General features: G+C 44.1%; 1 protein-coding gene across 1 annotated transcript in view; it reads left to right on the top strand.

Moving 5' to 3' along the window:
• The first annotated feature begins 8,080 nt into the window (after positions 1-8,080).
• LOC134603488 (potassium channel subfamily T member 2-like) overlaps positions 8,081-26,549 on the top strand; it is a 152,850-nt gene continuing 134,381 nt past the window's right edge. Inside the window, exon 1 of the mRNA XM_063449492.1 lies at positions 8,081-9,196. Within this exon, the coding sequence (XP_063305562.1) occupies positions 9,114-9,196 (83 nt within the window). The 5' untranslated portion in view covers positions 8,081-9,113. The remainder of the gene's footprint in view (positions 9,197-26,549) is intronic.

Genomic DNA, 26,549 nt, shown 5'->3' with positions numbered 1-26,549 from the left:
CAGTGTCACTGCATTCCAGTTCTGCGGTGTGTTTACCGGTCACAGCTGTGTATGTCACTGTGCGTTGCTTTCTGTGTATTTGTTTCTGTATGGTATCATCCTCTATCTATCATCGCATTGCGTTTCTCCAACTACACACTAGGGACATTTGCTCCGTTGCTGTTGTTGTATTTTTAATGTAGTGGTTCTGATGTCTATAGCTTGCCCCTGTAGTCTTTTAATTGTAAATGCTACCTTTTCAGAGAAAAGGCAGTGTTTACATTTCTTGCTCTGCCTGGAGATGCTGAACGCTCCCCATAGAGATGCATTCATTCAATTACGAGATGCTAATTGGCGCAGTGCGGCGTTTTGCCGTGCGTGCGCAATAGCCTTGCAATGCTTTCCTATAAGAAACATTGGATTGGCTGAGGTTATCAAGATTGATGATCTCAGCCATGGAGGTGGGGCCAGCTGCGGCGAGACCGGCACGGCGTGAGAGAAAAGGTGAGCAAAAATACCTTTTTGCTGTAATCTGGGGCCGGTCAGGGAACTTAACGGCCACTTCAGCACCATAGTGTTAGAAATACATGATTATATTCCTAACACCATAGTGTTCCTTTAAACCAGGGGTGGCCAAACGGTAGATCCCCAGATGTTGTAGAACTACAACTCCCATAATGCTGTGCATGCCTTTAGAATGACAAGGCATCATGGAAGATGTAGTTTTAGAACATTTGGGGGATCTACCATTTGGGCACTTCTACTTTAAACCATTGCTCGATAACTACACTGTACCTTGCTTGTACGTGTTATTGTAATCATTCCTTTGTTTATGTTGCTGTTTTATATTCTTTTACATAATATACTATCAATATTGCATCACTCCTGTGTGTGTTCCTTTAATTTCTGCATAAGTTGCTTCCTCGTATCTATTCTACATCTGATACTGATTGAATCTGCACTTTCTCTGACTCTATATTTTAATTTAGCTATTATCAGACAGAAGTTTAACCCTGGCATTTGAAATGGAAATTTCCTTTCGAAGTCTATTTTTTATTAAATGGCCATACACAATATGCAAACAATAAAATCGATAAAGGTGTCATATGTGACGTAACAGGAAGATGGCGCCACATAACCTGAAGAGGAAACAGGACGTGTTAATAACTGAAATGGTTAAACAAACTGCAAATTACACATTAAGATTATAGAGCGTTTCAGATTTTAGGCCAGATTATATCCAGGCCATGTACTACTAAATACTGTTCACTTACTGTATCTCCCTCTACTGTAATGTATCCTGTAAAGTGCTAGTTAATTGAGTTATAAAGTTGTGACAATAAACAAACAGGGCTATTGATTTAAGTGAGAATTCTAAGTAAAATTCAAATTTAAGGTCAAAATAGCAGAGCTGGAAAAATTCTCTTAATCAGCCATGCTTTCAATTTGGCTAGTCTGGCTTTAAAGGGACACTATAGTCACCAGAACAACTACAGCATATCAGTAGGATCATTCCCTTCAGGCTTTTTGCAGTAAACAACGTGTTTTCAGAGAAAATGCAGTGTTTACATTACAGCCTAGTGATAACTTCACTGGCCACTCCTCAGATGGCTGCTAGAGGTGCTTCCTGGGGCAGTGCTGCACAGTGTGACTGACAGTCAGTGTCTCCACCCTCTGAGCTTTTCTCATAGAGATACATTGATTCAATGTCTCTCTATGAGGAGATGCTGATTGGCCAGGGCTGAGTTTGACTTGTGCTGGCTCTGCCCCTGATCTCCCTCCTTGACAGTCCCAGCCAATCCTATGCTTTGTGATGGCCAATCCTATGTGAAAGCATTGTGATTGGCTTTGAATAACATTTCTCATGATGTCAGCCAATGATGCAGCCCACGGGGCAGAGCCAGCAGCAGCAGCCTGGAATAAAGGTAACATTTTACTATATTAAGAGGGGGCATGGGGGGAGCTAGATGGTGTTTTTAGCACTATAAGGTCAGGAATACATGTTTGTGTTCCTGACACTATAGTGTTCAGTTGAATTTGAAATTCACTTTGAATTCTCATTTTAGTAAATAACCCTGAAAGAGTAACAAAAACTCTCTTCATTCAAACAAGTTGTAAACCATACAGCAGTGTTTCATCTGCTTATCACAAGGCAAAGAAAATACCTTCTCTAGTAACTGCAATCACATCACTCACTCCCAGCTGCCATGTTTGGCAGATGCAATTTATTTCCAATGTGATAGGCAGATGGGAAGCTATTTCATTTATTACATTTCAACCAGCTCTATGTCTGTGACTAAATCACCATTATTTGCGCCTAAATCATATGGTTTTAAAAATGTTATGACTTTTCAGGCTAATTTGTGGAATCTGCTTAATTTTGTATGTTGTATCTACATATTAGGGATATGCATGGCTAAAAAAAACCACATTCTTTTCTTAATTTTAAAATTTCAGTTTGTCCGAAATTCAGGAATTATCAATTCGGAACTAAACAAAATTCGGGGCAATAAAAACAGTTTGCTTCCAAAATTTCGAGGCCAATTAATCCCTATGAAGGGCACTGTTCTGTAGATAGCTCCCAAATGTGGTGTCCTTAAAGATGATAATCCCAGATAAGGGTACCACATTAGTCTACTAAACAGCTAAGGCGGGAGAGCCTGGCAGCTAAGATGGCCGGATGTGTTGTCGCTTAGCTCCGACACGATCCAGCACAATAAACGCTAAAACTACTTAAACCCATGTTGGTTGCAGCAACCCAAGCACGGAGGACTGACCGGTAAAGAGTGGGAACAAAGCGACCCCGGAATTGTGCCATGTGCCAACAAACTGGAAAACCGAGCCGTCCGGCTATGAGGCCTAGCATACGTAGCGACCTGATGCCTGGGAGAGGTGGCCGATCTCCCTACATGGGCTCGCTCCACACGACGAACCTCCTGCCGACCCGCAGTCTTCCTTCTGGATCGGCGGGGGACATCCTGATCTCCACTGGGGAAGCCTCACCTACAAGAGGGGCAACTCCCGACAAACCAACTGCAACATGGCGTGTTTAAGATGGTCGCCGAGCCTGAATGCATGGCCCACTTGGAAAGCCCAGCGATCCAAGCCTGGAAAGCAAGCTTCGAGGCCAGATTCAATAAGGTGTGTCAAGACTTTTGTGAATGCATCGGAAAACATACCCCTAACACCGCTCTGCCTGCAGATACAGTGATCCACGCTCCTGACCCAGAGGACCAATGCCATTCTGGGTTGGGGACCTGTATGAAGGGGAAGCCTTACTTGAAATTGCACTGCAAATTTTTTTTAAAAAATTAAAGAAAGCGGAGAGAGCCAAGCTACGATGCCGCAGTCAGTACCCAGCCACCGAATGATACCGGGCCCCACCAAGAAACCCCCGGCAGCATCCTGAACTTTCTCCTGCAGCACACTAGTGGCATTGGTTGAAGTCGGGAGGACCGGCCTCCAAGAAGTCGCTGCCAATGCCACTACGGGACTTTGTACACATGCCTACTCTCTAATCCTGAGAACCCGGTTACAGCTGTCGTTGTGCATAATCAGTTTATCAAAATGCCTCAGAAATCTCCATTCCCAGTGGTTAATAATCTTGTTAATAATCTTTCTAAGAATTTTTCTTTTATTCCCCAGGGAGAAACCTTTACCATTATTAATGTATTATTATTATTTATATAGCGCCAGCAAATTCTGTAGCGCTGTACAATGGGTGGACTAACAGACACGTAATTGTAACCAGACAAATTGGCGCACAGGAACAGAGGGGTTGAGGGTCCTGCTCAATGAGATTACATGCTAGAGGGAGTGGGGTATAGTGACACAAAGGGTATAAGTAGGGCTAATGAAATAGGTTGCTAGAATCACTGAAAGTAATCACTAAGAAATTAGTAGGTTATTTTTTGTCAATCTTTGTTTTTATTGAGGCATATATTAAAACAATACAGAAAGTAAAGCAAGGAGTTAGTGCACATAAATCACATGGTGTGTAAAACATAAAGATAGAAAGGTCATTGCTGGAACTCCTGCGAATAACAGTCTCTATTTTACAAGTTTCAACAGAGTGTTAATATACATTTTTAAACAGGTAGATACAGCTTGGTTACAGTTAGTAAGGGCAATTGAGCCTGGGGTCGCATATGTAGATATGTAGTAGATCGCTCCCTAATTTGCTATGCTTATATTCCATATTTATGGATGCCAAATAAGGGAGCTATCTAATAAACAGTGTCATAATTTGGTAACCTTAATATGACAATCCCACATAAGGGTACTAAATTAGGGAGCTGTTGTGTTTAGTAGATTGCTCCTTAAAGGACCACTATAGTGCCAGGAAAACATACTCGTGGCTCTATAGGGTCTCTAGGTCCCCCCCCCCCCCCACCCTCAGGTCCCCCCTCCCGCCGGGCTCTAGGAGGTGGAAGGGGTTAAATTTACCTCTTTTTCCAGCGCCGGGCGGGGAACTCTCATCCTCCATATTGCCGTCATTCTCAATGCTTTCCTATGGATGCTGGCGTCTTCTCACTGTGAAAATCACAGTGAGAAGCGCGGAAGCGCCTCTAGCGGCTGTCAATGACACAGCCACTAAAGGCTGGATTAACCCATAGGTAAACATAGCAGTTTCTCTGAAACTGCTATGTTTACTGCAAAAAGGGTTAAACCTAGCTGGACCAGGCACCCAGACCACTTCATTAAGCTGAAGTGGTCTGGGTGCGTATAGTGGTCCTTTAATTTGCTAACCATAATATGACAATAGCACATAAGGGTACCAAATTAGGGATCTGTTGTGTTTAGAAGATAGCTCCTTAATTTGGTATCCTTTAACATGGCAATCCCACATGATATCAAAGTGGTTTTCCTGACACTATAGTGCCCTGAGGGTGCCCCCACTGTCAGGGTCCCCGTCCCGTGGCGCTGAAGGGGTTAAAACCCCTTCAGCAGCTTACTTTAATCCAGTGCCGGGCTCCCTCAATGCTGGTGACCTCTCCTCCCCCGCCGACGTCAGCTCCCGAGTGGAGCAGAATGCGCATGAGCGGCAAGTGCCGCGCGCGCGTTTAAAGAGTCCATAGGAAAGCATTTCTCAATGCTTTCCTATGGACGCTCTGCGCGATGGATAGGAAATTTGCATCCAGCGTTGCAGATGCGCCTCTAGCGGCTGTCAGGAAGACAGCCACTAGAGGTTGGCTTAAACCCTAATGTAAACATAGCAGTTTCTCTGAAACTGCTATGTTTACACGTAAAGGGTTAAAACCTGAGGGACATTGAGCTGAAGTGGTCTGGGTGACTATAGTGTATCCTTAAGGACCAAACTTCTGAAATAAAAGGGAATCATGACATGTCACACATGTCATGTGTCCTTAAGGGGTTAAATAGCTGAAAGAGCAACATTAAGAAAATTCAGTTGTTTAGAAGATAGCTTCCTAATTTGCTATCCCTTTGGGATATCACATACATTCTATATGCATACTGTGTACATCACATGCTAAATAAGCTATATACATGCAGCACATACATTCTACATATATTATACCACCCAGAGAATGTCAAAATACATAGAATGTGATTTTTTGTAATGTTTGGTTTAGGGTTAGAGTTTTTTTTTAATTTCAGGACAAAATGAATGCTGCCTGAGTTTGTTGGACGTTAGACTACTAGGCAGTAGCTGCTATTTGCTGTTGCTGTAATTAAAGGGGCAGTCTAAGTACCGTAACTGCTACATGTCATTGTAGTGATTATGGTGCTATTAAGTTGTGTAGGTCATCCCCAGGTTCTAAGTCAAACTTTTTTAGAGTGTTTGACTAAAACTGAGAATCCTCAAGGTAACCAATGTCCGATCCACACTTATCTATAGTAGTTATGGTGTCTAGAGTACCGCTTTAAAGGGACACTCTAAGCACCAGTACCACACAGCTTAATGTAGTGATTTTGGTACAAAGAGAATGTCCATGCAGCCTCAGTAATGTAAACACTACCATTTTCGAGAAAAGGCAGTGTTTTCACATGTCCCTAATGGCTGCCACCAGAGGCAATTCCTGTTGCTGCCATTGTATCATCATAGGGCAGACATTCTGAATGCTCTTTATAATGATGCATTGAGCTAATGCAGCTCTATGAAGAGATGCTGATTGGAGCAGCGCTGTGATTGCCGTGCATGCGCAGTAGTCCCCCAATGCTATGAACTAAGCAGGGGAAAGGTGCGGTCTATATTTTCTATTAGCATTACAGGGGTGTTATTAGGGAAACACTCATACATGTTTGTATATTGTAGCTAGTGGGGTAGGCAACATTCGGCACTCCAGATATTGTCGAAGACATCTCCCATCATGTTTTGCCAGCTGTAGGAGCATCATGGGAGATGTAGTCCACAACATCTGGAATGCTGCAGGTTGCCTTACCCCTGCACTGTAGTGTTCCTAAAAATACATTATTTTAACAAAATGGAGAGACACACATATTTAAAAAGAAAGGGAGAGAGAGACACACACACAAATAAATAAAATGTGTGTATGTGTGTGAATATCATGCTCCCTGCTATTTGTGAATTAGAAGCTCAGAGCGACATGGTGTCTGTGATCACTGGAAATGAATAGGAGCTCAGACTCTGATATAAACAATGTCTCAGTCTCTAATATTAGCCGTCTCTCGGGTTATAATAAAAGCCGTAGCTCTGGCTCTAATAGTAGTGATAGGTTTTGGTCTAATAAAAGAATTCTATTTGGCGCTATTTAAAGTAGGCTCTTATAGACACAGACTCTCACACTCTAATAGAAACAGTCTTGGAGGTTGTAATATTAGCAGTCTCACTAGCTCCTGAGAAAGCAGTCTCTTTTGTTCCAGTAGAGACTAGTATTAACTGTCTCTTTGAGCACTATTAACTGTCTAGTATTAACTGTGCCTTTGACTCATAATAACAGTCTCTGCTACTCTAAAATTAGCACTCTCTTTGTCTTGAGAAGAAGCAGTCTCTTCTCTAATATAAGCAGTCTATCTTGCTCCACTCCAAGCAGAGATGGTTGTAGTATTACCAGTCTCTGCTGCTCCAACATTAACAGTCTCTCTGGCTCCAGTAGAAGCAGTCTCTTATTAGCAGTCTAACTTGCTCCAGTAGAAGCAGTCTCTTAGTTGCAGTCTCCCTTGCTCCAGTAGAAGCAGTCTCTTATTTTAAGTCTCTCTTGCTCCAGTAGAAGCAGTCTCTTATTAGCAGTCTACCTTGCTCCAGTCGAGGCAGTCTCTTCCCTAATATAAGCAGTCTATCTTAAATTAGGGAAGAGACTGTGGTTGTAGTATTACCAGTCTCTGCTGCTCCAACATTAACAGTCTCTCTTGCTCCAGTAGAAGCAGTCTCTTATTTGCTGTCTCTCTGGCTCCAGTAGAAGCAGTCTCTTATTAGCAGTCTAACTTGCTCCAGTAGAAGCAGTCTCTTATTTGCAGTCTCTCTTGCTCCAGTAGAAGCAGTCTCTTATTTGTAGTCTCTCTTGCCCCAGTAGAAACAGTCTCTTATTGGCAGTCACTCTTGCTCCAGTAGAAGCAGTCTCTTATTAGCAGTCACTCTTGCTCCAGTAGAGGCAGTCTCTTCTCTAATATAAGCAGTCTATCGTGCTCCACTCCAAGCAGTCTCTGTGGTTGTAGTATTACCAGTCTCTGCTGCTCCAACATTAACAGTCTCTCTGACTCAAGCAGAAGCAGTCTCTGCTGTTCTAATACTAACAGTCTCTGACTCCAGTAGAAGCAGTCTCATCTTCTCTAATATTAACAGTCTCCATCTCTAACTCCAGTAGAAGCAGTCTATTCTTCTCTAATATCAGCAGTCTCTGTTGTCCTAATAGTCTCTCTGGCTGCAGAAGTATTTTTTCTAATATTAGCAGTCTCTGTTGTTCCAGTAGAAGCAGTCTCTGCTGCTTTATTATTAGCAGTCTATCAGTAGAACAATATTTCAGCAGATGCAGACACAGACAGTCTATCTGTGGCAATCAGACTCTAATTGAATCTGCCACTCAGAAGCAGGAAAACATAAGTCTTTCTCTGTCAGAAGTGCTGTCTACAAACAAACAGCCTGTCTCTTTTTTTCCCCAGAAGCATGCCGTCTCTCCAGAATTCTAACACATGTCAGAGTGTGTAGCAATCAGTGCCCTCTCTTTGCTCTGAGAACCTGGCAGCTGTCTCCTCTCTCGCTCTGAATACTAATCTCTGGGACTCTCTTTCTCAGGTCTGATCTCTCCTCTTGCTCTCATATTCTCCCAGAATAACAATCTGTTGCAGGCTGCTCTCTCACACTTTCCTTTTCACACCCTGTTTGACAGTCATTCCTCTCTAAATTTTCATTCAGTTATTTTTTTTAAATCTGCACCCCCATTCCATTCTCAGCCCCCCCTCCTTCTTCTTTCCCATCCCCCTACTCATTTCTCCCTCTGCCTTTTACTCTGAACCGGCTTATAATAGAGAGATCATTGACTCACCCCCCCCCCCCCCCCACCATATATACACATATCTACAGAGAGCAGCCCAGTGCCATACACAAGGAATTTACCTTAAAACATGCAGCCCAGAGGACTTACCCTGCTCCTACCTTGAGACTTTATACTTCCTCCTAATGTCCTACATGCCAAAGAAGAGAAGGAGGTCCCATCCCCTCACACTCCAAAATTCTGGACTTCTACATGAAAACAAGGTCAAAGTTGTACATGGAGTTTAATAATGAGATTTTTGTTCCGACCTGAAGATACAAGCCAGCAGTATCACCTCTAGGAGATCCAGACAGACTATCCTGTTTAGTAGTGAGAATTATTAATCCACAGCTTCCTGAAGGATTAATTAACAGCTTCCAGAGTAGGAACCTAGAACCAAACCCAATTCAACACTGGAAACCTCAGCTTAATGTTAGTTCACTGGGATTCTCAAGGATCTCTCTGAAGGTACCAGTAGCACCTGGAACTTGGAACCCCAAGTATAAAATTATATTATGTATCATTCAGGTGGAGCCTGTGGACATCTGTGGACACTTCTCTAGAGATGCAAAACTGGAGACTGGACCATTAGATGCTCAAAAGAGAGCAGGCTGGACAGTTATCACCTGGGCACCACAGCTAAAGTTCACTGAGAAGTGTGTTAGAGTAATAGGTGATAGAATGGACCTGGAGAAGGATGTTCAACCCTTGCCTCCACGTTACAGATTTCGTGACCTCTTCGTGGGAGAATGGCAGGAAGACAGGTACGAAGAATGTAGAATGTTATATAGTCAAAATGCATTGATATTGTATAAAGGAATATATTGATATGTTTCATTAAACAATGGGCTGTGCTGTGTATAATGTAATAGAAAGGAGCTGTATAAATACAGATATTACTAGGATCCCACCCCAGAGGGGGCTGCGCTGTGTATAATGTAATAGAAAGGAGCTGTATAAATACAGATATTACTAGGATCCCACCCCAGAGGGAGCCGCGCTGTGTATAATGTAATAGAAAGGAGCTGTATAAATACAGATATTACTAGGATCCCACCCCAGAGGGGGCTGCACTGTGTATAATGTAAGAGAAAGGAGCTGTATAAATACAGATATTACTAGGATCCCACCCCAGAGGGGGCTGCGCTGTGTATAATGTAATAGAAAGGAGCTGTATAAATACAGATATTACTAGGATCCCACCCCAGAGGGGGCTGCGCTGTGTATAATGTAATAGAAAGGAGCTGTATAAATACAGATATTATTAGGATCCCACCCCAGAGGGGGCTGCGCTGTGTATAATGTAATAGAAAGGAGCTGTATGAATAGAGATATTACTAGGATCCCACCCCAGAGGGGGCTGCGCTGTGTATAATGTAATAGAAAGAAGCTGTATAAATACAGATATTACTAGGATCCCATCCCAGAGGGGGCTGCGCTGTGTATAATGTAATAGAAAGAAGCTGTATAAATACAGATATTACTAGGATCCCACCCCAGAGGGGGCTGCGCTGTGTATAATGTAATAGAAAGGAGCTGTATAAATACAGATATTACTAGGATCCCACCCCAGAGGGGGCTGTGCTGTGTATAATGTAATAGAAAGGAGCTGTATAAATACAGTTATTACTAGGATCCCACCCCAGAGGGGGCTGCGCTCTGTATAATGTAAGAGAAAGGAGCTGTATAAATACAGATATTACTAGGATCCCACCCCAAAGGGGGCTGCGCTGTGTATAATGTAATAGAAAGAAGCTGTATGAATACAGATATTACAAGGATCCCACCCCAGAGGGGGCTATGCTGTGTATAATGTAATAGAAAGGAGCTGTATAAATACAGATATTACTAGGATCCCACCCCAGAGGGGGCTGCGCTATGTATAATGTAATAAAAAGGAGCTGTATAAATACAGATATTACTAGAATCGTCTGGGCCACGCCAGTGTGTGGATTGGTGTCAACATTGCGAGCTTGTAACCATGCAGAGGGCCTGTAAAATGTTAAATAAAAGTTAAAACAGTGTAAAATAAAATAATATATACTTAGATCATATATTTATATATAATGTATATGATCTAAGTGTGTGTGTGTATATATATATATATACACACACACACACACATACATATACACTGTCTAAGTATATTTTAATATTAAAGGACCACTATAGTTCCAGGAAAACATACATGTTTTCCTGGCACTATAGTGCCCTGAGAGTGCCCTCACCCTCAGGGTCCCCCTCCCGCCGGGCTAAATGGGTTAAAATCGTACCTTTCTCCAGCGCCGGGCTCTCCTCCTCCTCTCCGCCTACTCTACGCCTCCTCGGCTGAATGCGCATGCGCGGCAAGAGCCGCGCGCGCATTCAGCCAGTCTCATAGGAAAGCATTTACAATGCTTTCCTATGGACACTGGCGTCTTCTCACTGTGAATTTCACAGTGAGAAGCACGCAAGCGCCTCTAGCGGCTGTCAATGAGCCAGCCACTAGAGGCTGGATTAACCCTAATATAAACATAGCAGTTTCTCTGAAACTGCTATGTTTATAGAAAAAAGAGTTAAACCTAGCTGGACCAGGCACCCAGACCACTTCATTAAGCTGAAGTGGTCTGGGTGCTTATAGTGGTCCTTTAATACATATATAATTATATATATTAATATCAAAATACACATAGACATGGGCGTCCGCAGGGGGGGGGCAAGGGGATGCCCCCCCCTGGATTTTTCAGCTTGTTCTGCTATTTTTGGTGAGATTTAAAATGAACTGCAATACCGGCGCCGGCCAGTAGTGTATGGAGAGAGACAGGGACAGGAAGCTGCATCTATCCCTGCTTCTCTCTGACTGACTGAAACCGCAGGGGAGCAACAGATGCAGCCAGAGACAGCCTACAGATCAGGTAAGTGGGGGATGGGGTGGGGGTTAAAATAGCCTATAAATTAGGGGAGTGAGGGATGGGGGCAGCCTATATATTAGGGGAGTGAGGCATGGGGGGGGGGGGGAGCAGCCTCTAGATTAGGGGAGTGAGGGGTGGGGGTTAAAATAGCCTATAAATTAGGGGAGTGAGGCATGGGGGGTCAGCCTATAGATGAGGGGAGTGAGGGATGGGGGCAGCCTATATATTAGGGGAGTGAGGCATGGGGGGGGGGGAGCAGCCTCTAGATTAGGGGAGTGAGGGGTGGGGGTTAAAATAGCCTATAAATTAGGGGAGTGAGGCATGGGGGGTCAGCCTATAGATGAGGGGAGTGAGGGATGGGGGCAGCCTATATATTAGGGGAGTGAGGCATGGGGGGGGGGGAGCAGCCTCTAGATTAGGGGAGTGAGGGGTGGGGGTTAAAATAGCCTATAAATTAGGGGAGTGAGGCATGGGGGGTCAGCCTATAGATGAGGGGAGTGAGGGATGGGGGCAGCCTATATATTAGGGGAGTGAGGCATGGGGGGGGGAAGCAGCCTCTAGATTAGGGGAGTGAGGGGTGGGGGTTAAAATAGCCTATAAATTAGGGGAGTAAGGCATGGGGGGGCAGCCTATAGATTAGGGGAGTGAGGGATGGGGGGGGGCAGCCTATATATTAGGGGAGTGAGGGATGGGGGGCAGCCTATATATTAGGGGAATAAGGAATGGGGGGGGCAGCCTCTAGATTAGGGGAGTGAGGGGTGGGGGTTAAAATAGCCTATAGATTAGGGGAGTAAGGCATGGGGGGGCAGCCTATAGATTAGGGGAGTGAGGGATGGGGGGGGCAGCCTATATATTAGGGGAGTGAGGGATGGGGGGGGCAGCCTATATATTAGGGGAGTGAGGGATGGGGGGACAGCCTATATATTAGGGGAGTGAGGGATAGGGGCAGCCTATATATTAGGGGAGTGAGGGATGGGCGGGCAGCCTATATATTAGGGGAGTAAGGCATGGGGGGGGGCAGCCTATAGATTAGGGGAGTAGGGGGGGCAGCCTATATATTAGGGGAGTAAGGCATGGGGGGCAGCCTATATATTAGGGGAGTAAGGCATGGGGGGCAGCCTATATATTAGGGGAGTAAGGCATGGGGGGCAGCCTATAGATTAGGCAAGAGAGGCATGGGGGGCAGCCTATAGATTAGGCAAGTGAGGCATGGGGGGGCTAAATGAAGAGTCAGCAAGGAGCAGGAAGGGACTGCAAGGAGCAGGGGGAGCAAGGGTCTGCAAGGAGCAGGGTATGCAAGGAGCAGGGGCAGCAAGGGGCAGGAAGGGTCTGCAAGGAGCACAAAGGTAAAGTTGAAGAAGGAGCAGAAAGGGACAGCAAGGAGCACAAAGCTAAAGAAGAAGAAGGAGCAGAAAGGAATCAGAATGAGAAAGGAGCAGAAGGGTGCAAAATAAGCAGAAAGGTAAAGGAGCAGAAGGAGCCAAATATAGAAAACAGTGTCAGAAGAAAAAGAAGACTGTCAAATGAAGGAGAAGAAAAGGAGATTGGAGCAGGAAGGACAAATGAAGTGAACCCTCCACTTTATTCTGGACACCACATCATAAGGCTTTGGTACCTGGGCCTGGCAGGGAAACTCTAGACCTTCTCATCTCCCCAGGTAAAAAAAAATATCAGTGTTAATGTGTTCACTTTTATTTACTGAGTGTCAGGAAGCACAGAGTGCCGCTGAGTAGGGGTGTTGCTGATTGGCTAGAGCGGTCAGCTGGCACTCTAAGCCAATCAATAGCTCCCCATTCATAAAAAAGTTTAAAAAAATTATGAACCGGGAACTAGCGATTGGCTTAGAGCGTCAACTGTCAACTCTAGCCAATCAGCAGCACCCATGCCTGACGTCAATCTGCACTTCCTGACACTCCGTTTCAGATGCTGAATACCATTGAGGGACCTGGAGCTGGAGGAAGCCTTTGGGGTTAAACCATTTGAGAGCGGTTTAACCCCTTAAAGGAAAGAGCACCCAGGGGCTTCCTGGCATCATAGCATTTTCATTTAGAAGAAGTTGTTATGGTGACCAGAATGTTCCTTTAATTTGCTTAAAGGAACACTATAGTGTCAGGAATACAAACATGTATTCCTGACACCATAGTTGTGAAAACGCTATTCACCCTGGCTTTATGTGATAATGACTATGCTCCTACCCTTCATGACACTGTCAAAAAGGGGCCAAGCATAGATGTCATTACAATTATGCCCCCCCCCCCCCCCCCCTGGAAAAATTCCTGCGGACGCCCATGCACATAGAATGATATTAATTAAATATTTATAATTAATTATATATATAATAAAATAAAGACAAAAATACATTAACAATTTAAACAAATTGAAAAATAAACAATAAAAAAAAGTGTAGTTTTGTTCTAACTGTATTTTGATATTAATATATATATATATATATATATATATATAGAGATATCAAAATACACTTAAAACAAAATAATATATATCTAAATATATATGTATATACACTATATATGTGTGTGTATACACCTATATATAAATAATAATTAAAATAAATATATATATATATATATATATATATATATATATACACACATATATGTATTTTAATTCTACATATATATTTATGTAATATTTTTACATAATTAAGTCATTTTATTAATTACAATTCTGATAACCCAGGCAGAAAGTCCAGAGAATTTAATTTGCTAGCACTGTATTCAACTCTGTAACTTTTGAAGACACCATAAAACCTGTACACAGGGGGTACTGTTTTACTCGGGAGACTTTGCTGAATACAAATATTAGTGTTTCAAAACAGTAAAATGTATTACAAAGATGATATCGACAATGAAAGTGACATGTTTTTGCATTTTTCACACACAAATGGCACTAACACTGATGATATAATTGTTGTGATACGTTTTACGGTTTTGAAACACTAATATTTGCATCCAGCGAAGTCTCCTGAGTATAACAGTACCCCTCATGTACAGGTCTTATGGTATTTTCAAAAGTTACAGAGTCAAATATAAGGTTTGTGTTTGTGAAATTAAGAAATGTTATTTTTGTAGTCCTGCATGACATTTTAACTGTGAATGTCATAATACTGTTTGCTTTTACTACAATAAAATACACATCATCATCAACAGTACCCCCTATGTACAGGTTTTATGGTGTTATGGGAAGTTACAGGGTCAAATACAGCATGTTACATTTTTCATTTTTTTCACATTAAAAACCATTTGCAATAGTAGACAACCCAAAGTATTGCAAATGGGGTATGTCCAGTCTTTTTTAGTAGCCACTTAGTCACAAACACAGGCCAAAATTGGCATTCAAACAAGTTTTTTGCATTTTTCACACTCAAAAAAAAAATTAACGCTAAATTTGGCCAGTGTTTGTGACTAAGTGACTACTAAAAAAGACTGGACATACCCCATTTGCAATACCTTGGGTTGTCTACTTTTGCAAATGGTATGCCATCATGGGGGTAATTCTCATTCCTGGGCTGCCATACAGTCTCAAAGGCAACGTAACCAATTTTGGTGTGAAAAAACTGAAAAATGGGAAGTTACAGGGTCAAATATAGCATGTTACATAACACCATAAAACCTGTACATAGGGGGTACTGTTTTACATGCGAGACATGGCTGAATATTAATATGTGTATTTTATTGTAGTAAAATCAAACAGTATTATGACATTCACAGTTAAAATGTCATGCAGAACTACAAAAATAGCCTTTCTTAATTTCTCACATTATTTTTTTATATTTTATTCATATTAAATTATGTTTCATAGCTAAATATTTCATGGTAAATGAAAGCCCTATTTCTCCTGAATAAAATTATATATAATTAGTTTGGGTTCACTTAATATGAAAGAGGTGAATTACGGTTGAACAGACATATTGTCAAATTTCAATTTTTTTTTAACGTTTTATTTTGATCAAAACGTGTACATTTGGCTCAGTCTTAAGGGGTTAACTTATGTTATGTGTGTGGCGAAAGTAACCACGCCACTGGTTTTTGGAGGAGCCTGTTTGCCAGCGTCCTACCCTATGACTTAGGTCCAGGGTGGGTGGAGGATGGTGAGACCCCAACCCAGCTGCGGCGGTTTGTGGGGTCTACGGTGCTGATGGTGTCTAGTGGAGTGCTTGGAGTCCTCGGTGAGCGCTAGGAGCATCGATTGGTGGAGGCACCCAGTCGGGTGCAATTAGAATAAATAAATAATACATTTGTTTTAAGGCCTGTACAGGTGGTCACATGCTGAGAGGCTAGTAGTAAAATATTTAACTGCTATGAAGAAAGGCTCACGAGTATTGGTTTCCTGATCTGTGATTTAATACCCTCAGATAAAACTCTGATAATGCATAAATATCCCTTTTTTAATCCTCTACAAATCAGCGGATGTTTACAGACTGCCAGTGGTGTGTGACTGTGCATGCAGAAGTACATAGCTGGCTTAGCACTGGGCAATCCCACTCCCTATCTTTAAATAACATAAATAGCAGTTAACCTTTTCATGCCTACGGATACGAATACGCCATATGGAACGCATTAAACCAGAAGTGCGGGGGGCAGGGCTTGGAGGCCATGCTGAACGGTCGCAGGTTGCATGAGCTCCTGCTTCCAACCGACTGAACGGCAATCTGTGCCACTCTAAAGGCGACCCACAGTCACATAAAGGCCACCAAAAGCAACTGGACAACGGGGTGCACAAATCGATACCCGTTAAGCGACGTTCCCACCGGTACGCACCCGACACCCCAGCGAGGCCTACTAGCATGGCGGGCACAGGGGAGACGGCCGTTCTCCTGCCGCCAACGACGGCGAGAACTTTGACCCAGAGCCCTCGTCCCCCCCCCCATGGTCCGACGGGGGTTATCGCGGACCGCCCTTTTCCAATCTCCTTAACGAAGGGTACCCAAGTGACCAGATCTCTTAACCGAGAAAACGCTACTGAGGCCTACAAAATGGCGTCTAGCCCACACGCCGTAGCCGTGTACAGCGCCAGTGAAGAAACTGAGCTCCGTCTCAATGGCTTATTCAGCGCTCTATGGGAGAAGCTGGAGGCACTCTTCTGGCCAGCAACACAAGGTACGCCACCAGACAGCACACCGCAGGGCTCAATAGAGGAAGCCGGAGGGACGGGAGTAATTCCCCTCCCGGAACCCACTCCCAAGACGAGCAGGAATCCACACCGGGCCGCTCCAAAGGTGGCAAAAGAGAACTCCACAAAGAGCAGACATGGCCTGAAAAAGTCCATCATGGGGCGACCAGCAAACAAACACCAGAGGCCACAACGCCTACTTACCAACTCCAGGCGCAAGCCCCGGAGAGACACAGCCTTCCGAGACAGACCCAGAATGGCGGACACAGCGGACCGACCGCGCAGGAAACCAGGCAGCCCGCGACCGAGCCAAGCAAGGAGATCCGCAATCGGGACTAACCAAAACGCATACAGTCAGTCAAGTAAAGCATGGCGCAGGTGTACAGCGTTACAACCCAGCGAACACCTTGCCTGCACCTGGCATGTTGCCATGTCTGGACTGCAGGCTCTCTGGACACTGACTGCACCATGGGGCGATGACCTACCCCGAACAGGCAAAGGCTGACCAGGCTACAGGTCCCCCCCTTCTCAGCAAATAACCACCATAGGGGCTGCTGTTATTCTTTTTATATTGTTACTTTCTCTGTTTTTCTCATCTATAACTATTACTATTCTCGGTGTAAACATGAGTACCAGAACAGACATGCAATGCAAGTCTTAAAGCTTTTAGTTTTGTTTAGTAAGAATCTACTATATATTGCCAACTTAGCCCATAGCTAGTTTAGTATGTCCTAACAAACATACGTTTAACTTAAAACACGCTTGGTTACCCTAGCATATTAGGTTTTATATATACGATTTGTATTAGCCTGAACCACACTACAGCTAACTCAGTATGCCTAAATATGTCCAAATCAGCCAGTACTTTGATCTTAAAACTGCGCCTAACTCTAGCGATCTAATAATCAGTTACCCTAAACGTTAACAAGTAAGGAGCTAGTAAGGAGTACCGTTATCCAGTTAACTTTCTTTTATTATTATTAAATAATATATGTACATTTTTAAGCACAAGTCATGTCCCCAGCATATGTTTCCTCTATATCTGTTTCTCCATGACATGTGTAATATGCTATCATACTCAAAACCAAACGTGATCCTGAACTACTGCTTTCAAATACTATAAAAATGTGCCTGCATTTCAAATGCCATAACATGTCATACCAGTGTTTGCCTTCTATACCGGATGTCGCTGTTGTGGCGCACGCCGGCTGTTTGTTCAATCAGTGCACAACCAAAATAAAGAATTAAAAAATTAAACCAGAAGTGCATGTTAACACGAATTAGAAAAGTTGATACTATTGGCTAAGTACATTTAGAGTGCATGCTTTTAAGACCATCAAAATAAGACCATCAAAGTAATGAAAAATGGTCGTAGAAGCTGCTGCTCTATATCTACTGTTAACAAATAACAGTGTCACCTTTGCTCTACACTTCATCTGTATTTTGTTTTTGCTTTCATAATTCAAATGTTCTTGCTATTTTTTTTTTTAAATAGGAGCCCAGAAAGAAGTAGAGAAGGGAAGAGGAGAGGGGACAGTGGTAGGCATATGACAATGTGTAATTACCGATGCATAGAATTTCAGAGAAAGCATTACTTCAAGAGCCTCTTATACAGAGGTTTTATGGCTGTGTGTTCCTCACATCCCTGTGATACCCAACCTCCCTCCTTCTGATAAAACTACAGCTTCCAGGGAGCTGGGATGTTGGTGTGGAGGACAACATACCACACGTAGAATGTATAAACTAAATGGGCTGCAGGAGCATTAAAAGAACACTTTAGCGTTAGGAATACAAATGTGTATTCTTAATGCTATAGTGCCCAGTTGGCCATTTAGGTCCCGACCCCAACCTGCAGAGAAAAAAAAAAAGTATTTCACTTACCTTTTTTTCCCCGCTGTGTCGGTGTGAGGGAATATACCGCTCATTTTGTGTTTTTCCCTTTGTATGCGTTCGGGAGTTATGGTATCCGAACACCCTGCATTCGACTACTGAACGAGGACACCCTGGTACCCCATTAGAATGTTCTCACCTCGTAACCTAAGTGCGAAACCACGAGGGAAATAATTAATTAATGCTCCCCTGCGTGGCTGCCATTTCGTATAACCGAACGCACATGGCCAGCAAAAGAGTGTCCATTTTGTATCCCGAACGTGGGCACTTCATTGTCGCATGACTGCCGCTTTTCGGCTAGGCACTCGCACGAACCCCGGTAAAGGTTATACTGCTGCCCATATTATTTCCCCCACCAACTATGCGAATGACGTTCGGGAGATGGGAACTACCGACTGGGGGGAGCATTTGTACACTGAAATCAAGAGAAACCCTTGCATGGTTTTCGCACAGTAGCCTCCAAACAGAGACCGGCTGGGGCACCTTTTTCCCTGGAACTGTTTTAGGCTACCTCCTCATGTCCGGCTGGTAAAAACTTTACCCCGGTGGCAATCCAATTCCACCGATCTGAGTGATATTTGGACATGTTTTACACTCAGACCAGGGCTATCTGGGGATATAACTTGTGTGGGGTTCCTAGTTATGATGGGGGTACTTTTGGGGTACTGTATATTTTGTGTAGGTTTTTTTTGTACCTGAGAGATAATTGAATTATAGTTTTTCTCACGCAATTATCTCTCAGGCACATAGGATCCTGGGAAGGGAAACCCTGTAATGTTGTGTTGGAGACCCCATGTTAGGGGTCTGTGCATAAAAGCCGTGTGTGGCCTGAATAAAATCAGTTGAATCCCAGAACTATGTTTTGTCTGGTTACTGGGGGAATGGGTGCTTGCACACTTAATGGTTTCAGTCTGAAGACATTGCAACCAGCGGAGTTGCTAGGTAGCAGAAAAGACCAGGGGCTTCTGCCCAAAAATTTATTCATAATCCCTCCTACTTTTTACTTTAAGCCCCCAATGCCCAGCCGTAAACCACATCATATAAAGTACTAACTGACACAACTGGCTCACAAACAAAAGATGTTACAAATGAAAAGGCACACATTGTTACACATATATATATATATAATTGTGCACATACAAATACACACACAGTTACACAAATACACACTTAAACACTCACAGATACACACAAATTGTTGCACATACACATGCTATAACACCTATATTAGTAAAATCCCATGGATGTTGGGCAAATGTAACATCCCCAGGATGTACTTGGAAAGCAGACCAGATCTGAATGTACATTTCCTGGTAAATACTTAGTTTTTATTATTACACATATACACAGTCAAACACACACACGCACACAGTTACACTTACATATACAGTTACACATATACACACGCTATTACACATATATAGACCCATAGATACACACACACACACACACACACACACAATCTGCCACATATAGATTGTAAGCTTGTGTGAGCAGGGCCTTCATTACCTCTTGTGTCTGTTCTATTTTGTATTACTTGTTGTCAGATATCCCCATTTTATAATTGTAGAGCGCTGTGGAATATGTTGGCGCTATATAAATGATGATGATAATAATAATATACATATACATACATTTACCACATGACAGAAGGCTTCATATTTTGCATTAACTTTCTTTACTATCTCCATAGCAGCAAAGAAAAAACAGTTGAAATAAAGAACCAATCAGAACACAGTCAGAGTGTATATAAGGGAAAGCATATGCAAATCACTTCCTCTTTCTTTGCTGCTCCATCAGAAGTCAGGTCAGAGTACTGGTTTACTGTTTGTGTCTTAAACTGAATCTGTTGTATGTGATTACTATATATCATTTCGGGTGGGGGTGACAGGGGACTATCCCTTTATCTACACTTCTTTCGTGGGTGTCACGTCCTGCTCTGTTCTGTGGAGATGTCTGGCCTTGGCTTCTGGTATCCAGTACTCTTTTTGCTGCATAATCCATGCAGGACAGGATACAGACAGAACAGATCAGGAAAGCTGCACTCCACAAACTCCAAGGGCCTATGGCCATACTGTCAGGGTGGCGGTCTGGTGCCCGGGACCCAGACACTGTCTGGGCGGCGGTGCAGGACCGGGACCCGGTATGCCTCATGTTCAAAGTAGGAGTCACAGCGTGGAGGTGGATTAGCAGGGTCTGGTGCAGGATAACCGCACACCCCCTGGTGTTGAGCACCAGCGTTTGTGCAGCCACATACCAAGAATCAGCTTAAGCGAATACCAGGAACTAGGAGCATGGAAATTAGCAGACCTCCCAGGAGCTGAATAGGGAGGCTCTGCAGCAAGATTGTATACAGTACTAGAAACAAGGCGAGACTAGAGATAGGCACCAAACATGAAAACAAGACAGAACTAATAGAACCCAGAACCAGAGAAGGATAGTAAGCTAAACCCAGAACATATACACAAGACATGAGGAAAACATGAACACAACACGGGCATGACTGGACACAGGACTGTACATGGACTGGGTATACAAACTAAAACAAGACAAGATAACATAGGCAAAACAAGAGGAGAATTAACTACATATGGAAATCATGGGGATTTAGTCACACTATATGATCATACATTGCATAAGCCTGCCAACAACGCCAATGTACCCCATATCTGGCAGGTCCTACACTGCCTAATGTATGCTAAAACAACCAAAAGACACATATAGCACTTACCTGCAAGAAAGGGCAGAAGCCTTGAGGAGCTGCCTGCAGGAACACTGAAACAGAGTGAATGATGGAAAACAAACGGATGTGGCAACATAAAACAAACATTTAAAGGAAACCTGGAGACTGGGAAATCCAGGGACGAACTATAGGAATGAACCCAGAAATCCCAGCATAAAGAAAACCAGACATCGGCTAGAAAACCAAAAAACCAAGGAAAACTAAGCAAGAATAGCAAAAAGAGTACTGGATACCAGAAGCCAAGGCCAGACATCTCCACAGAACAGAGCAGGACGTGACAGACTCTTTTTTTCTCTTTTTTCTTTATTGGCATTCTGTTCCCTCTCTCCCCCCCACCTTCCCTGTGGCCAAGTTTGCCACGTTCCTCGAGTTTTCCCGCCCTTCACATTGATCTCAATGCGTTTGGGCTAGGAATCCTGTTTATTCATGTATATTGGCAAGAACAAGCCAAGGCTTTTTCAGTTCGTGCCTATTTCTGTACATTGGGATTGGGGGTTTGCACACTAACTGTCCATTCGCGGCTGTCAGTTCGCAGCTGTCCGTTCGCAAGGATTTCTGTTCGCATACGAACAACTGTCTGTGTTCAGTGATTTACGTGAATGGACTTCACTCGCGGATTTCACTGTTTCTGCCTGATTACAGTAGTCGTTTTAAATTCGTATGGTTTCCAGCAAACGCGTTTCGCTGGCTTTATAACACTATTTTGGCCCTGGTACTGGCGAAACCCGCGGAGGCCATCTTGTTGGTGTTGGTAGTCGGGGATTCTACTCCCATCACAAAAAGGCTCTCCGTGTTTTTGGTTTTGCAACTGTCCAGCTGTGCTGTGCATGCTGTCAGGGACCTGGTCAGGTTTGTGTTATACCCCTGGGGAGTGGGACTTCCAGTCCAGTTTATCCTAGTATTCTGGCAAGGGGTGAGCCCCCATTCGGGTACTACCCAGAGTGCTGCTGAGTGGAATTTGTCTTTGCAATTCCGGTTTTCCTGGGTGAGCCCCAGCGATCGTAATAAGAGTCTGCTTGTTACCGCACGCCAATAGGCTGTGTGCAAGTTAAGGCCCACGGCCTGTTTTACATCTCTCCCAACCGGTCTCTATACCTCTCCTACCAGTGCCTGTTTTTAAACAACTTGCAAACGAACCTATTTAGCCCTATAATGGACGATACCCAGAACCTCATGGATATCCATGCGATGATCAACGCGGCTGTGGCCGCATCCCTGGAGAAGGGATGTCCAAAGTGTTCCTGGCGGCCTTTGATATTATCAAGCCGGCTCCAAAATGCTCCCAAGGCAGGGAAGACTCTGATGAGTCGGATGACTCCTCCAGAGAGAGGACACGCCCAGCAAAACGCCATTGGAAGGGCGAGGACTCCGGGAAGGAACCTGGCAAAGGCAAGGCACCCCTCAAGCGTAATTAACAACCAGTGCCAATTCTTCCCCCTCCTATTCAGGATGATTCCTCGGATGAGGAAAGAGATGTTCCACACTCCCTCTCCATTGTGAAAGAGTGGCAGACGGAGGTCTCAGACTCCGAAGACGGTGATTGGGGCTCCAACACCTATGTCAGGGATACCTTTCTGGGTGAGCCAACACGTCTACCCAGAAGTGGGTGCACGACAACAATACCCCTACTACCGAGGAGCGGCCAGAGGTCATGGAGGACGTGGATGTGCCTGCGCAACATTCCTCACAGGTAAGAGACCATCACTTTCATGTACCTACTTTTACCGTTACCTCAGGCCGTATTTCTCTCTTTTTTTTTTTTTTTTTTTGAATTGGGAAAAACTGTCCACAGATTCATGGGTACTACAGACTGTCAAGGGTTATCACATCAAACTTCTTACGTTCCCCATGCAGAACCACCCCCCTCGACCTCTGTGCCTGTCGGCCACAAACGCTCATCTCATAGAAGTGGAACTGCGCAAACTGTGCACTAAAGGCGCAATACAACCAGCGTGGACGAGGGGGCTTTTTTCAGCAACTTCAGCGACTTCAGACCAGTGATCAATTTAAGGGATCTAATCGTTCACGTTACATACCGCCACTTCAAAATGGAGGGAATCCATCTCCTCTGGGATCAGAGACGCATACCAATCCACGAAGACAGTCACCCTTTCCTTCGGTTCCTATGGCACGGCACCCTGTGGCAGTTTACTTGCCTCCCTTTCGGGCTCAGCCTTGCACTGTGGTGTTTCATAAAGATGCTGAAACCGGTGGTGGCCCAACTGTTCTGCAGGACGAGCAATCTACTATCTCAACATACCGGGTAAACGGTACAGTTGTTGGAATCTCTGGGGTTAATAGTCAACAGGGCCAAGTCGGCACTGACCCCCACACAGACTATTCCATTCCTGGGCTTTGAGATAGACACCAGGTCCTGCACGCTTCAGATCCCGTCTTCAAAAGTGAAGGAATCCACAAGGTCCTCAAACTCTACTCCATTCCGCTCAGACAACTCGCCCGGATCGTGGGCCTGCTGTCCTCCTCATTCCAAGCCATATTTCTAGGTCCTCTGCACTATCGTGCCATGCAACGGCTGAATTCCCGCTTCCTCAGAAGTAACTCCACCTACAACAAATGAGTTCCCCTGACAGACGAGGTTTGTCAAGAACTCGAATGGTGGCTCAATTGCATGCAAGCATGGAATGGTCGAGCCATCTTTGGCAGCCACTCGGACTTCATACTGGAGTCGGACACCAGCAGGTGGGATGGGGAGCGACCAATGGGGACGCATCCACGGGAGGAGCGTGGAAAACCCAGGAACTCACGATGCACATCAACTGCCTGGAATTATTGTCCGAATCCTTCGCCATCTGCAGCCTGGCAAAGGGGCAATCCAACTGCTGCATTCTCCTTCGGATGGACAACGCCTCTGCTGTACGTTACATCAACCACCTGGGAGGTACTCGCTCCCAGACACTGACGGAGCTGACGAAGGAAATGTTTGATTATTGCCTCTCTCGCAACATCACGATCAAGGCAGAACACTTACCGGGGGAGTCGAACCTTACAGCGGATTGGTACTCCCGCCACTGGAGAGATGCCAGCGACTGGCAATTGAACCTGCAAATATTTGCAACCTTGAACGACCAGAGGGGTTCACTCCTATTGGACCTATTTGCCTCACGCAACAACCAGCAACTACTGGAGTTTTACAGCTGGCACCCGGACCCGGATTGCATGGAGGGAGTCACATTCCGTATTTCACGATGAACTAAATCGGATTCGTCGTCAATCTTCTACCCGTTCTTCGCCTTGGACCCTCAACTATGCGTCGTCACGGCATTGCGGGCATATGTGAAGGCGATAGAGACGTTGCACCCAACATCATCCCGACAACTGCTGGTGTCATATGGCAATGCTCATGGTCTGGTTTCGGTCACCACTCTGTCCAGATGGAATAGATGGCTCCTTACGTTGGCCAGAATAGACCCGTCGTTCAGTGCCCACTCCGTCCGCGGAGCGGCGGAATCATCGGCTTTTATGGCGGGCGTGTCACTTTAGGATATCTTACATGTGGCGGACTGGTCATGCAAATCCACGTTTCGGACATTCTATTCCCGTCGTCATCTACCGCTGCGTTTTCTCTTCCCCTTAAGCATTAAAATTGCTAAATATGAAGCCTCCTGTCATGTGGTAAAATTGAAGCTAATTCTAGCGTAGTGTACTAATAATCATAATTTTAATAATGACAGGAGGCGAGTATCCCCCCCCCCCCTTTGTTGTTTGTCCTTACTCTGGTAAGAGGTGAGTTATAGTGTTACAGAGGACTCTTGGGGCTTGTTGGTATTCTTTGTATACTTTACATGTATATAGTATATTTACTGCAGGAAGTATAATTATTAACAGTCGATTAATGTTAGAATGATTTCAGTTGTATTCATATCTGATTACGTAAATCCACTTTTCTATGTTCATACGGTCGGTTCTGTGTCACTGAAACTAGTTTCCTTTTCTTTCAGCTTAATCCGTCAATGGAAGGAATTAGTTTCATTTATTGTCTTCAAGGCTGAAGTTGGATTGTTACCCATATAGACACACTGTTCAACAAGCAACTTAAAACAAACAAACTGTTTATTCTCACAGCGTCTGGTTACCTTCCCTGGTGGATAGTTCTTTGCCCTTAGTTCCCCCAATCCTTTCCCAGTACGTTTTCTCTGGTCACACCGTTTAGGCCACCTCTGACCCCTAGAGTTCTGTCCACTCCTCTCCCAATAACATTTCCAGTCTATTCTCCACCCTAGTGAGACAGACATATAATAGTCCATTCCTTCCCCAGATACCTAATCTCCTGTCCTCTTCTTCCCTGGGGCAGCTATTAGCCATGTTTCATGCCCCCTAACCTCATTTTCTTTTAAATTTAGTCATGCCTCTTACCTGCACCTGGTGCCCTAGCCGCTCCCCTCCTCTCAGAACACACCGTGCTGCTCCCCACCTCACAGAACACAAAGCACGGTCGCACTGCCCCCATCCTCAGGCAGCGCGGCCTGAACTACTGAATTACTATTATCCTGACCTGGCTTGTTTTTTGTGTATCCATATATCTGTACTTTTGATCTCTGCTATTCTTGACTTTGATTCTTTCTGTAATAAGTCAAATTCGGCCACTCTAAGTTATCAGAATCCCTGAGATTCTGCATCACAGAGTTCTAAGCATATGGTGAGATACAAAACTAAGAAGAAAGAAGAAAAAAAAGCAACAAAACTCAAATTGAAGTTTATTAGGAACAAAAAGACAAAAGACAAACGGAGGAAAAGGTCCAAAACGTGGAAGTTCAGCCTGACCATTACCCCCTGTTTGTCTTTTCTCTTTGTGCCTAATAAACTTTGGTTTGATTGTTGAGCGCTTGTTGCAGTGTTCGTTTGTATGTTTTGTTTTTTTCTTCATGATCAGATTTCTTTAGGATTCAGTGTTCCTGTGCTCGGTCTCTCGCTTTTCAAAGGTTAAGTGGGGTTTTCATGCCTCCCCGGAGGTCCGAAACGTGTTGTGAAGTTCAGCTTGGCCTTTACCCCCTTTACCCCGTTTATCCTTTCTCTCTTTGTGCCTAATAAACTTGGGTTTGATTGTTAAGCGCTTGTTGCAGTGTTTGTTTGTGTTTTTTTTTCTGTATGCTAAGATTTCTTTAGGATTCAGTGTTCCTGCGCTCCGTCTCTTGCTTTTCATTGGTTAAGTGGCGTTTTCATGCCTCCAATTACATTTGAAGTGTTTTTTATAATTTATGCTCTATGTCATTAGCATCATATTTGATATCTTTAAGCCAGGTTCCATGTACTCTACTGAGATATAAAACCACCTGTTGGAAAGGGTTTTCTTCAGTCACTGCTTTTTGGTACTTAAAGACAATATGCAAAACCAACAAGGGTGATCACAGCACAGCAAGGGTCAAGTACAGCCCGGGAGATCGGAGAAGAGCTTTGCGGACGTGTCTTTTATTCCCTCAGGGAGACGCTATCCTGCCTATGAGT

This window comes from Pelobates fuscus, chromosome 3 (assembly GCF_036172605.1).
Source record: "Pelobates fuscus isolate aPelFus1 chromosome 3, aPelFus1.pri, whole genome shotgun sequence".
In the NCBI taxonomy this organism is placed as follows: Eukaryota; Metazoa; Chordata; class Amphibia; order Anura; family Pelobatidae; genus Pelobates; species Pelobates fuscus.
The sequence above is the reverse complement of the archived record's forward strand: the minus strand, read 5'-3'. Positions and strand labels throughout refer to the sequence as shown.